The sequence below is a fragment of the Myotis brandtii genome, unplaced genomic scaffold (genome assembly GCF_000412655.1).
Source record: "Myotis brandtii unplaced genomic scaffold, ASM41265v1 scaffold314, whole genome shotgun sequence".
NCBI classification, from domain to species: domain Eukaryota; kingdom Metazoa; phylum Chordata; class Mammalia; order Chiroptera; family Vespertilionidae; genus Myotis; species Myotis brandtii.
The window spans coordinates 1,344,096-1,357,930 of record NW_005362033.1 but is presented as its reverse complement, the minus strand read 5'-3'; the positions used below and the strand labels follow the sequence as shown (position 1 = coordinate 1,357,930).

The 13,835-nt window shown below is 53.5% G+C and overlaps 1 protein-coding gene across 1 annotated transcript in view; it reads right to left on the bottom strand.

Annotated features, from left to right (window-relative positions):
* Positions 1-13,824, bottom strand: part of DRC3 (dynein regulatory complex subunit 3) — a 46,767-nt gene extending 32,943 nt beyond the window's left edge. The window contains exons 1-5 of the mRNA XM_005870156.2: positions 13,283-13,824; positions 12,337-12,463; positions 8,994-9,158; positions 6,064-6,180; positions 1,932-2,098 (exon numbers count right to left, since the gene is read on the bottom strand). Coding sequence (XP_005870218.1) covers positions 1,932-2,098; positions 6,064-6,180; positions 8,994-9,153 — 444 coding nt within the window. The 5' untranslated portion in view covers positions 9,154-9,158; positions 12,337-12,463; positions 13,283-13,824. The remainder of the gene's footprint in view (positions 1-1,931; positions 2,099-6,063; positions 6,181-8,993; positions 9,159-12,336; positions 12,464-13,282) is intronic.
* Positions 13,825-13,835: the final 11 nt, after the last annotated feature.

The following is a 13,835-nucleotide window of genomic DNA, read 5'->3' as shown; positions in this document are numbered from 1 at the left end:
TTTTTTTTGGAATAGTCTGAGGAGAATAGGTTTTAATTCTTCTTTGAATGTTTGGTAAAACTCCCCTGTGAAGCCGGCCAGACCAGGGCTTTTGTTTGCTGGAAGATTTCTTATTACTGCTTCAATTTCATCGGTAGTTATCGGCCTATTCAGGTTTTTTTTTATTCTTCCTGATTGAGTTTTGGAAGCTTGTATTTTTCTAGGAATATGTCCATTTTGTCTAGGTTGTCCAATTTGTTGGAATAGAGTTGTTTGTAGTATTTTTTTACAATCCTTTGTATGTCTGTGGGGTTGGTTGTTACTTCACCTCTTTCATTTCTGATTTTTGTTTATTTGGGTCTTCTCTCTGTGTTTCTTGGTGAGCCTGGCTAGAGGTTCAAATGAATTTCTCAGGGAGGATCTCAGCTGCAACAGTCCTCCCTTTGTTAAGAATGTACTCCAGCCCGGCTGGTGTGGCTCAGTGGTTGACCATCAACCTATGAACCAGGAGGTCATGGTTCAATTACCAATCAGGGCACATGCCTGGGTTGTGGGCTTGATCCCCAGTGGGGGGTTCTGGGTTCCTGGAAACTGGGGTAGGATACTCTGAAAATGGGAGTGTGGGACAGGGCATTAGGAACACAGCCTTTTGTGCAGAGTCAGAGGACAGCCAACAAGAGGAGTCGCCTTGGAGCTTTAGGTGACGTTATCTATAATAATAAAAGCATAATATGCTAATTAGACCGGACGTCCTTCCGGATGAAGCCAGAGTTGCGAAGGAAGCCAGGGTCCTGGGTGCCGGTGGGTCCCAGGTGCCAGAGGGAAGTCGGTGCTGGCAGCTGGGGGAAGGGAGGCCCTGGCCGGCAGCCACTAGGAACCCTACCCATGCACGAATTTCATGCACTGGGCCTCTAGTTTATATATAAAAAGGAACAGTCCTAGCCAGTTCGGCTCAGTGGATAGAGCATCGACTTGTAGACCGAAGGGTCCCAGGTACAATTCTGGTCAAGGGCGTGTACCTTGGTTGCAGGCTCCTCCCTGGTCAGGGCTCGTGCAGGAGGCAACCAATCGATGTGTTTCTTTCACATCTATGTTTCTCTCCGTCTTACCCTCTTTTCCACTCTCTCTCTCTATAAATCAATGGAAAAATATCCTTGGGTGATGGTTAAGAAAAAAAAAAAAGAACGCACTCCAGCCTGACACTGAATGAGGTGACTCATGTCCATCACCTCACTCAATTCCTGGCAGGTGGCTTATGGCCATTATCTCCATTTTACAGAAGAGGAAACTGAGGCATAGAAGGCTCGAGCCTTAGGGCATGCAGCTGGGGTTTGGACCCAGGCCATCTAACTGACGAAAGCAGAAGAGGAATCTTGAAAGGGTATTGGACAGCTCCCAGGATTGACTGGCCGGCTGGAGAAGCAGTTCCCAGCTGTGGGCCTGTCCCTGCCCCATCCCCAGCCGCTGGGATCTTGGGAATAGACAGGGGGGCAGCCAACCTTCCCCCAAATGACCAATGACCTCTGCCCCCTCACACGTACACACCCCTGGCCCCCCGGGGTGGACACCAGCTTCTTGTCATGCTGTGTGTCCTGATTATGTAGATGTGTGCTGGGCATCCCTGAGGGACTGTGCCTTGCGGGTCTCTGTATCCACTGAGCACAGGCCAAATGTCCCCCCGAGCAGGTCCTTGCCTCAGCAACGGCTTTTTAAGTGAGCCTGGGGCTCAGGGAAAGAAAGAGGCCCCACCAAGGCAGGGCACAAACTGGCACCCACAGATGGCCTTTCACGGTGAAGCGTGTTGTTTAAACATTACCGCATCTCTTGTGAAATAAGCTGTGTCTCTGGCTTCTCTAGGAAAAGGGGAAGATCTAAAAGACTGACCCTGCGTTTCCCTTGGGCACAGACCCCAGCCCCAGCCCCAGCCCCGCGCTGGGCCTGAGCTCACTCACATTCATCATGTTGCCGATTTGGTTGTTGCCGAGGGACAGCACCTGCAGCTTGACCAGGGCGTCCAGGGAGTCGATCTTGGAGATGCGGTTGTTGAACAAGCTCAGGTCCTCCAGGTTCACCAGTGTGTCCAGCCCCTCGATGGCCTCGATGTTGTTGAAGGACAGGTCTGGAAGGAAGAGGGCCAGAGGGCTGAGTGACGAGTTAGGGGTGGACCGTCCTGAACCAAACCCGTCTGGGCTACCTACGCGCTCTGAGCCAGCACCAAGCTGTCTGACAGAGCTGTGCATGGAGTCGAACTGTCCTCGCCCTCTCCAGTTCTGCCCTCACCTTCCTGGCTCGGGACACGTGGGCAAACGCTCGTGTCCGTGCTCTGTTGCTGTTCTGAGCTGGACATGCTGACTGGCAGGTCTGGAGCGGGGAGCCAGGTGCCGTGTCCCCTTTGCCCGCCTATAGGCATTTGGTAGTGATGCCCGGCATCTGCTCAGCACCCACCAATTTACCAGCTGCTGGTGTGTACACCCCAGACAGCAGCTCTGAGTGGCAGTCTGGAACGTCTCTCCCTGTGGGGCGCGGCTACAGTGTTTGGACAGGTTCAAGCCCTGGACTGAGGAGAGGGCACAGTCCTCTCATTGCCACGTGCAAGTCCCAGCTGGAGGGCAGAGCCCTCCCAGCACAATTATAGCCAACAGCTATAGCTGTAAGCTTAACCTATGGTCCGAACACATGGCCCCACGTGCCTGAGTGATAGAGTTCAGGTGCATGTAGTTGACTGAGGTTGAAACCCACAAGAATGCTGTAAACATCTTGATCACGCCCTTACATTGCCTTGTGGCATCTGCTATAAAATAAAGACACGGCTTGTGGGCGCTGTCTCCTCATCAGGGAGCAGCGTCCCACCGAGACCCAGCTGTCATTCTCTCGTCTGTCTTTTCTAAGCCTTTCATCGTCCCCACTCAGGGTCACTGAACCAGGCTGAGCTGGCATGAGTATGCCATGGCCGTGCCAGCTCCCCACATCTCCCCATTTGCTCAATTGGGAAGCTAAGTTCAGAAAGGCTTGGTGATTTTCCCAAAGCCACACAGCTAACTACTGGTGCCAGAGGGCAGTGAGGGCTCCCCCCAGACAGGCTGCAGGTCAGGCCTTCTAGGTACAGCACGGCCAACTCAAGCTTCCCCCCAAGCCCACGCACCCCAGCTGAGGTGTCCTGGTCCTCTCTAGCCCAAACTTCACATCTTTGGAACTAAAATGGACAGTTTTTAGTTGGGGCTGGGCTGCAACTCTGTCCTAGAATAGCAATGGCCCAGAGGCCCAACCTGGGAATTTTTTAAAAAATATATATTTTATTGATTTTTTACAGAGAGGAAGGGAGAGGGATAGAGAGTTAGAAACATCTATCAGCTGCCTCCTGCACACCCCCTACTGGGGATGTGCCCGCAACCAAGGTACATGCCCTTGACCGGAATCAAACCTGGGGCCCTTCAGTCCACAGGCCGACGCTCTATCCACTGAGCCAAACCAGTTAGGGCCCAACCTGGGAATTTTTCATGAGCTTGGGAATACATCATGGTAGCTGCAAGCTGGCACACTAAAAAGGTGCTGTGGAAAGTAAGTGTATCCACATCTTCATTTAGTCTCGTTGGTATGTCACGGATGCTGACCTGCTGTCGGCTGGGATCAAGGATACCTGAGTGTTCCTTTAGCTACGCTAGGCCCTTGAGTGCATTACCTCATTGAATCCTCATAGCAGAGGCATCACCACCTAATTTTTTGGACGCAGAAACCCAGACTCAAAGGGCCTGGTGGTCATATGCCTGAGGGCACAGAGCACACAGAGAAGCTGAGGGTCAGAGGGCTGGAACAGCTGGTGCAAAATTGGTTAGCACTTGGCTGAGCTGGGATGCAAACTGGGGCCTGCTAAATGCCACGCCTGCCCACTTCCCTTCCCAGCGGGCAGCCAGGTCTGCTCTCCAGAGGCCTGGCCACCCCCTAGAACCAGTGCTGCAGGTAGATGTTCCATATGGGGCCAGCGAGGGGCGCTCTGACCTGTTGTGCTGCCGGTAGCTGTGGAATAGCACTGCCACCACGGCCAATGTCAGGCCCCAACAAGACATCCTGAATGCAAACGTGGTGAGATGTGCAAATCAGCTCTCCAGAGCCTGCTCCGGGCCAGCAGTGGGTACACGTAGCTAGGGGCTTGCTGAACCAGCCCAGGGACCAGCACTTCCCGCCTGCGGTTGGGTCCCTAGTGCCGTGGCTGGGCAAAGGCTGGTTTCTGACTCTCTGAGGGGTGCAGGCTGACCTTTTGCCAGAAATCTCCCCTTCTGCTTTCTCACCCTGTGCCATGGAGTCCTGGGCATCACAGGAGCGCCTTCCAGGAACCTGTGGCACTTGTTTTATATCTGAGGGACGGCTGGGCTGGTAGCTCTGCCTAAAAGCCCAGCATTCAGACAGCTGGTGCCTGGCAGGCCTTCCAGAGGGGGCATGGCTCAGGGCCTGGTTGACCCAGCACTCTCTTCTCCTCCTTCATTTCCTAGGGCAGGGTGGGGGACCTTTCTTCCATCCAGGGCCCTTTGGGTATCTATGACATCATTCGAGGGCCAGACATAATTAGCAACTTAAAAAGTAGCCTGCTGTATTTGGTCAAACATTTAATTAACTCACCCCTAATGCCTTGGCAGGGCCAGCCCAAATGATCTCTCAGGCCTTTCATGGCCTGCGGGCCGGACATTCCCCACCCCTGTAGAGAGGCAGATGACTTGTGGCGAGGCAGCTGGGCCACTCAGCAGGAATGAGTGCCAGAGTGCCGGAGGCGGGGCCTGGGGCGGAGGGGCCCAGCAGACAGGAGCCCTGGCTGGGGTCGCCTCAGCTGCCTGCCGCGTGCCACGCCATCAAGCCTCTCCGCCTCAGCCGCTGCGTCTGCGAACTGCAGCCTAAGCGGGCTGTGGGGCTGCGAAGGCTGGCAGCTGGCAGCACACTCAGCCCAGCTGCTGGGCACACCTGGAGGCTCCCCGCTGTGCCGGGCTCCTGCTACGGGGACACAGCCTGACGGGGTGAAGGAACCCGACTTCGGGTCAGACAGGCCTGGGTTTGCACCCCAGCAGCTCTGGTCGTGGAGCTTTGGGCAAGTGCCTGGGCCTCCCGGAGCCCCTCCTCATCTATGGAATGGGATAGTAACGGGTCTTTTGCTGTAAGAGTGAAACAAAGCAGGTATACAGGGCTCCCCAGCCAGCTCCTCTCCCTCCAGGCGCCCACCTGCCCCTCAGCAGCGGGGAGGCTGCCTCCTAGCTCAGCAGACGGACACGGGTCATCAGGACCCTGCGGTCTTAGCAGTGAGGGCCAGAGCTCTAGAGTCAGAGCTGGGCTGGGAGCCAGAAGCCCCCACCACTCGCTGTGGCCTCAGTTTGCTCATCTCTACAATGGGCTGCTGTGTGCATTAAAATAGCTCACATGGAGGCCCATGCTTAGCAGGTAGTAAGTGCTCAGTGCAACTAGCAACTGTGATGATTCTTTTGGGTCTGATCGGAGCCCCCATGAGTGGTGGGACCCACAGTTAGCTGTCAGCCGGCGTGCAGAGTGACCACAAGGAACCCAGGGCTGCTCCTTCGACCACCCACTCCCAAACCGGAGGCTGGCAGCTGGGGACGGAATACTCTGTCCTGGCACATCCAAGCACATTTCTGCTGTGTTTACCCAACACAGGGCCCGGGCTTTTAAAAAGAACAGCTTCAGCCCTGTACAGTGTGGCTTGATGGTTAGATCACTGGCCCATGCTGGGAAGGGCTGTGGGTTCGCTTCCGGATTCCCAGTCAAGGGCACGTACCTGGGTTGCAGGTTTGGGCAACCAATCGATGTGTCTCTCTCACATGGATGTTTCCATGTTTCTCTATCTCTCTCCCCCGCCCTCCCTCCTTTACACGCTCTCTGAAAATCAAATGGAAAAATATCCTTGGGTGAAGATTAACAAAAAAGGAGCCATAACAATAAAAAGAACAGCGTTCTTGCTCCCGGCGGACAGAGCTTCTGCTGTCCGTGGGCTTGCAGGGTAATGCCAGGGAGACAAACACCGTGGCGAGGGTGATCTTGGCGGGGTCGCCTTGAACTCGGGCGGTCACACACACGAAGGGGCCTTACCGAGCCAGACCAGCTGTGTGAGGTTCTCCAGGCCCTCGATCCTCTCGATGATGTTATTGTCCAGCTGCAGCTTTCTCAAGTTCTCAAACTGCCAGAGGTTGTCAATGCGGAGGATGTCTGAAACAGGCCGCGGAGACCGCCGCTGGCTCCAGCCTCGGCTTAAGGTTAGAGTCTAGAGCAGTGTCCTGGGGGACTGAGCTGATGCTACGCACACGCAGGCCCCAGCCCCGCTCTTGCCTGCAGTCTGTGGGCGCCCTGACTGGGCTGAGCACCAGGAGCTCAGGACACAGGACTCGTGCGGCCTCCGGGGCCAGGCTGAGGGCTGCCCAGGACGCCAGACAACTTGGGGCACAAGGCACAGGCCGGGGTCCGCCTGCCTTCCCTCTGCCGCGTGTCCCCAGTTCATTCTAGAAGCTACAAATAACTCTACTGCTTACGTGCCCCTTTGCTCTATATTTGCTTTTGTAATAACTACCGAAACTTAGAATATGCTCTTTGTAAGACGAAGCGGGGAGAAGGTGCCCTTAATAAGCACACATTTGGGGCAGCAGTTTCAGTTTTCACTCAGGGGGACGATATTCACTGAGGTCCTGGGAGAGACACAGCACCCTCCCCACTGCCCTCTTCCAGCCATGTCTCCCCGGGGGGAGTGGGGGGTGCGGAGGGAGGGGCCAGCGTCTCTCTGACCCAGAGTCCTGCCTGTCCTGGGCCCCAGGGCCAGGTAGCACTGGGATCTGTTCTTTAGCTCTCTGACCAGATTCCCCAGGGTGGCTTGCACACTCCTGGGTGCTGGCTGGGCACCCCTGCGCGCTGGCTTTCCCCACACATCAGCAGTTCGTGTGGAAAAGCCAAACAACACAACAAAATCAGGATCTACTTGGCAGTTAGCTCTGAACGAGCCGCCAGCAGGACAGGCCTGCCTCAAACGCCCATTATCTTCAACGTGGACACAGAGCCCTCCTCACTGCCACCGCCTCGGTCTTGGCCCATCAGCAGTGCCCCCTAGACTCCCTGCTCCCCAGGCCCCACCATCTATCCTCCTGCAGCCGTGGGACCCTGTGAAAACCTAAATCCCTGTCCCTCCTCCCTCCGAGTCTCCCGGCTCGCTCACTGTACAAACCACACTCCCTCTCCAGCCCCCAGGCCGGTGCTAGCTGACCGGCCACTCTCTGCCTGTCTCCACCCAGGTCTGCCCCGCGGGGCTTCTGTGCCGGCTGCTTCCTCTGCAGTCAGCACCTTCCTGCATCTCCGCGTGGCCCCTTCCCTTCCCGCCTTCTAGTCTTTGCTCAACTGTCACCTTCTGGGTGAGGCCCACCCAGGTCCCCTTCCTCCTCTCCTGAGTGATTTCTCTCCACAGCACAAGCTACCTTCCTCGGACACTGTTCTTTCCCTCCGTTTTACTGTGTGTGTCCCTCACTTGGATGTCAAGCTCCATGAGGACAGGCTTCTTCTTCTTCTTTTTTTTCCACTTTTTTGTTCACAGTTGAATGCCTAGTACCTAGACAAGCACCTGGCACATAACAGGCACTTGATAAATTCTGGTGGAAGGAACCCAGGCTGGGAGGGGAAGCATCAGGAAGGGGGCAGTGCAAAAGCTCCCTCTGGTGACAGCCATTCTGCAACCCCTTAGCCTTTCACTACCCAGGCCAGGGCCCTCACTGCTCTGGGTGGCCAGCCCCTGCAGAGCTGGGGTCCCCCTGGAGGCCTGTGCGCTCTGTGGGCTGGGGTCAGGGCCTTGCCCACTGCTGGGCCCCCAGGGTCTGGCCCAGACCAGCTGAGGCAGGGCCTCAGGGAAGACAAAGAGGGTAAAGGAAATCAAATATATGGTGACAGAAGGAGCGGAGACTGCGGGCCGTGCGCACATGCTGGAGTGTACAAATGCTGATGATAAAGTTGTACACTTGAAATTTATAGTGTTATTAACCAATGCTATGTCAGTCAATTTCATTTTTTTTTAAAATAGAAGAAACCCCCCACCAAAACCAGTCAAAAGAAAGAAAAGAAAAAAAAAAGAATTCCTTCTTGTTGAGCAGATGGCTCAGCAGGTCGGCTGGGAACCCAGGACAGAGCAGGACTATGAATCTGACCAGTCCCTCCACTGTGGCCCGCCTGCATGTGAGAATTGTGAGAATAAACAAGTATGTAATCTTTTCTGTCAAAGAAGGGAGTTTAGGCAACTGCCATTTTGAAACCGCACAGGTCCACCCCTCCCTTTTTCCTTTACATTAGCACAAGAATGTGAGCCTAAACTCTGACCAATCAAGAGTGAGGGACAGATGGTGTGTGTCAGGGATAAAACCCTGGGCTGGCTGCACGCCCTCCTGCAGGAGTAAACATACTGCCTTGCTGTTGGCTGCCAAGTATCATTTGTGTTCTACCAGGACCCTTGGTTTGGGGGCTCGCCTTCTTTCTAACATGCACAATGCCCGGCTGCAGGCTCTATGCCCATCTCTCCTGCTTCCTCTCACAGCTCTCACTAGCCTTTTTTAATGAACCCAAACTGTGCACATGTTGTCTTACCTTGTCCTCCCAACCAGCCCTTGGCCAGAGACTACAATGATCCCATTTCACAGATGGGGACACTGAGGCACCGAGGTTCTACCTGGTCCCCAGCCACATCTTCCCAGTAGGCTACCCGGCCACTCTTGCCCAGCTCCCTGCCCATGGCCCTGTGCCACTCCTGTCTTCTGCTCCTCCTCCAAAGCTGTACATCCTCCTCCCCCCCGCTCCCCACAGCCAGGATGACTGCTTGAGACCACCCTCCTAGGTTTCTCCACCCGAGGACACTAAGGCCTCTGTGGTTCACTTAGATTTGGAATGGGAGAATTTTATCTTTTTATACGGACTTTGCATGGAATTCTGGGGCTGGGATGTGGATTGGAAAAAGTCAGGGGGCCCTGCCTGGTGCCCTGCCCGCCCAGGGTACGCACTCTGGAAGTCCAGCTGTAGGGAGACGACGTCCTTAAAGAGGATGCCCTCCTGTTTGGCCAGCTGCCCAGCCTCCTCCTGTGGGCCCTGCTCCCCGACAGCCAGCTTAAGCATGTCGTCGTTCATCACTCTTGGCTCCAGTGAGTTGCACAGCCGGTTCATCTTCCCTAAAAAACATTACGTTTGTGTTCCACAATCTACTTCTCCCTTTGTCTGAGGACAGGGGCTGGTGGGCATCCTTTTAAAGTGCTGGGGAGCACTGTGGCGGGTAAGGACACACAAACGCTGCCCTTCTCCCACTGCTTGGCCCCCTACACCGGGGGGTTAGGACATTTGCACTAAGGCTGCTCCAGGGCTTCCCTGGGCAACCACATATGCCCATCCTGCCTGGTGCCCTTCCTTGGCCCCACAACCACAGCTGTGACCCTACCCCAGACAAGTGGATGGTGCCACACTGGTCTCTTATCCTCTGGAACTCAGCTTCCCTATGGCCGTGGTCACCTTGGGCCTTGGGCTTCTGTCCCACCCTTGTTCAGGTTTCTTGGTGCCAACCACTGAACATTGTCCTCAGCAGCCCCAGCCAGGCACACTAGCCCGCAGCTGCCTTCTCTGAGAGCCTCAGCCAGCCAGACAGCCATGTCTATATCGCTTCCCCCCATATCCCCCCACCAAGTTGCCCAGTGTGTAGGAGGACACCCATCCAAGCTGGTCATTCATGTTTCCCCTGAGAAATGTGAGCGTGGGCTTCAGGATAAGAGTGCCCACCAGAGCTGGTTGCTTGAGCTGGGGAGAAAGTGGGGCAGATGAACAGAGAGAAGCAGAGATGGGAATCTGGGGGATCCAGGGGAAAATAGACAGAAGGACAGACAGACTGGCACAGACAGAGGCTGCCTTCTTCTTGCTGGCTTTCCAGCCCCTAATGTCCCTGATTTCAGGCCCTTCTGGCATCAAATCCTCCTTCACTTAAACTAACCCAGGAGGTTCTGTTGTTAATGGTCCAAAGGAATTGGGTTGAGATACCGCAGGCAAAGTGGGGAGCTGGGGACTCGGTCAGTCACACTGTAAGGATGACCGAGCTGCCATTCCTGGCTGGGCAGAGCCACAGCCCTGGGAAGCCAGCGCATCCGACCTCCTCTCATCACCAGCCCTCTGAGTGAGAACATCCCGAAGGCTGGGCCGCAGGAAGACACACTCTCCGTCAGTCACTGGAGATCCCCGGATCCCGCCTCCTGAACCTCTGCAAACTCAGTTCTCCCTCCTACTTTCCACCCTGCTTCTCACCTCGCTGCTGACTTCACCTGCTATCTTTGTCTGCATGTGTCCCCAACACCAGGGCCTCCCTGAACCTCCCGTCCTCCCTGCTCTGCTAGCCCTGGCACCGGACAGCCCCTGTCCTCTGCCTCTTATCCACTGGGTTCTGTTTGGAGAGAGTGCTGGTGCGCTGGTGTGCACCACAAACCCGATGGACCTGGCAATCCTGCCACTTGGCCTTAGACTGCCACTGCCCAGCTGCCCTCCCGCTCCTTCCCCACCATCCATTGACGGCAGCTTATGTAAATATGCATCTTCCATTTCTGGATTTTGCATGATCAGATGTCCCATGCTTTTAGCTCTCATGCGGCCTTTCCTTCTCCCCCCAGAGGAGGCACAGCCTCACCTAACCCCAACCCCATCCCTCCGACCCTCCCCCATGCCTAGTCTCTACCTGCACCTTCCATCTTCCCGCTCCTCCCATTTGTCAACACTGGCTACATCTCCTGCCCACAAAAGATGTTTCCAGTCCTCTGCCTTTCTCTACTTTTCTGAAACAAATTCTTGTAAAATTTCCCATAACTTGACACCAAGTTGCCTTTGGGGACATTTTAATGTGCTGTATTTGGCAGATATTACCTGCAAGGTGTTTGTGCTTTTTCAAAGAAAGGTGCTGTACTTGGGAAAATTATTCTTAATTCTGATTTCAAAACTTCAGCTGACTTATCATCCCTCCCACATCAAGGCCTGGCACCTATGTCAGATCAAGCTGCTTTCGGTCCAGCCCAACAATCGCCATGTGGGGCAGCTGCCTACCCCACGAGGACAGGATTTAGACCCCGACTTTGCATCCTTTGGCAACTCACCTCACCTGGCTGAGCCTTGAATTTCCCATCTATACTAGATGAATAATTCCTCCCGCCTACATTTGTTTAAGATCATTTATTTAGTCTACACACTTGTAATGAATATCTACATGTTATGATTACAACAGACAGATCTCCTTATCTCTGTTTCAGAATAAATCATATAGTCATACAAATGTTTAATTAGAAACTATGACAAATTTGTAGGTGTCGGGGACTATGATAGCATGCATTAGGGGCACCTGGCCTGGCCAGGGAGGTGGGGCTGAGCTCTGAAGGAGGAGTAGAAAGAAGGAGAGGGAACTGCACAGTGAGGGCCCTGATGTGGGAAGAGAACATGTTCCACTTTGGCTGAAGTGATACAAGCTTGGAGAGGCCTACAGGAGCTCTGGGAAGCTCCTGGGGCTTAGCAGGGGCAGTGACATGATACGATTTTAATTTTAAGAAGCTCACTCGGGGGCAGAAGAATCTCTCTCATACATATTGGTCAAAAATATCTGACAAAAGACAACTCAGCCTGCTGAGACAGGAGTCCCCCTTCTCTTGCAAAGGTACTTCATACTTGGTAGTGTACCAAATCTGCGTTGAATTGAACTGAGAAGTCATATAAAAAAGATTCTGCCTGGCCAGTGTGCTCAGTGGCTGAGTGTTGACCTATGAACCAGGAGGTCACGGTTTGATTCCCGATCAGGGCACATGCCTGGGTTGCGGGCTCAATCCCCAGTGTGGGGCGTGCAGGAAGCAGCTGGTCAACGTTTCTCTCATCATTGATGTTTCTATCTCTCTCTCCCTCCCCCTTCCTCTCTGAAATAAAAATATATTAAAAAAAAGAAGCTCACTCTGGTTGTACTACTGAGAATGACAAGAGTCATGAAGTGAGAGATGACCAAGGAGGTGGTGAGATGTGGATGTGAAAGATCTCTAGGAATTTATTTTATATGTAGGACTAGTCATTTGCAGTTTTCAGATAAGAAAATGGAAGCTAGTTAGGTTAAGTCACATGCCCAAGTTTATACATCTAGTATATAGCAGAGCTGGAGAACATGACTCCAGAGGCATTGCTTAATCATGACTCAGCTGTTCCCAGGGCATCATTGTCACTGCCCATAATGTTTTCCACAGCTGTTCTGCGTCAGGGTCAAGGCCCAAGCAGTCCTCCCTAGACTCCCTAGAGTCTACAGGGTTTTATTCATAATTTACCACCCAACCTGGGTTCCTGTTGTCTTGCCTGTTGATAGTTTTGTTGGTGAAGACCACAGGTAGGAGGTAGAGAATGCGCCTCAATGGAATAGCCTCCTCAGGAAGAAACAGATCCAGAATTGTCCTAGGAAACAACAATCTGGGATCAACTGGATCTGAAAAATAAACAGTTTACTTTACTGAGTGCTTACTCTGTACCAAGTGCACAAGTGCTATTTAATTACGTCAGCTCTGGAGGCCATTACAGAAGATTCCTAGTGCCCTAATTTCCCAGATAGGAAAACTAAGACTCATCAGGGAAAGGAAATTGTCTGGTCATACAAGTAGCTACTGACAAGGAACAGACATGGAACTTGGGTATCCATATGCCCAAAGTTCTTTAAATAGCACCAAGATGAAGAATAAAAATAAGAGAAATAATTTAATGACAGTTATGAAGTGGGATATAAGAGTTGAATTCTTTAAGAAGTTATCAGTGGATTTTTCTTTCAGGTTCCTTTCTCTCTAAGAAAGGGATCAGGCCAGAAGCCTAGGGGATCAAACCCCTTAAAAATCTCTTCGGGACGGCCGGCCGGGGTCGCTCAATGGTTGAGCATCAAACCAATGCCCAGAAGGTCACAGTTGGATTCCCGTCAGGGCACATACCTGGGTTGCAGGCTCCATCCCCAGGAGGGGGTGTGCGGGAGGCAACCGATCAATGATTCTCTCTCATCAATGATGTTTCTCTCTCCCTCTCTCTTCCTCTCTGAAATCAATAAAAAATATTTTTAAAAAATCTCTTCGGGCCCTGCCCCCTGAGGAAATGCTTCCTTAGTATTTCTTTCTAATCCAGAGGCTTGAAAGCCCAGGGCTAGCGTTTTTACAAATGAGAAGGGCCGGGCCAGGTACCTCGGAGAAAAAAGTCAGAGAAAAGAGTTAAGTCGGGCGCTGTTGGCTCTGCCAGTCCTCCCAGAGATTCAGCTCCCGGGTCTCACCTTCTCGAGCGCAGGCTACCCGGCTGGTTCGCGCACAAGTCGCTCCGCTCAGTTGCTAGGAGAGCCAGAAGACGCCACTCCGTTGCTAAGGGGAAGTTAGGAAGTAAACATCCTGGGTGAAAGTTGATAAGTCGCGTAAAAACATTTCTGGGTGGGGAAATACTCCTGTCACCAACCAGCTTTAGAGAAAACAAATGTTCCTCCAATCAGCACTTCTCATGGGCGGGGATCTTTCTAGCCTCGTCTCTTTCCTGCTCCTACTTGAGTGATTGACTTTCCTGTTCTCCAATAATGGTAGGGATTCTAGATTGACCAATATATAGATGAATCAAAACACACAGACTCGTTCGGAGGCGGGCCAGGGGAGGTGCCGCTACGCTAGACGGCGATCCCGGCGACTTCGCTTGCTCCTTCGCCCAATCGGGCGCCGGGGGTAGGTGGGTCTTCGTGTGGGGACCAATCGGAGAAATGCCGGGCAGGCGTTGCCCAATAGGAGTGCGGCAGGGGGCGGAGGGAGCCGAGCGTTCCGAGGGTGGGGCGGGGGCAGGTGTCA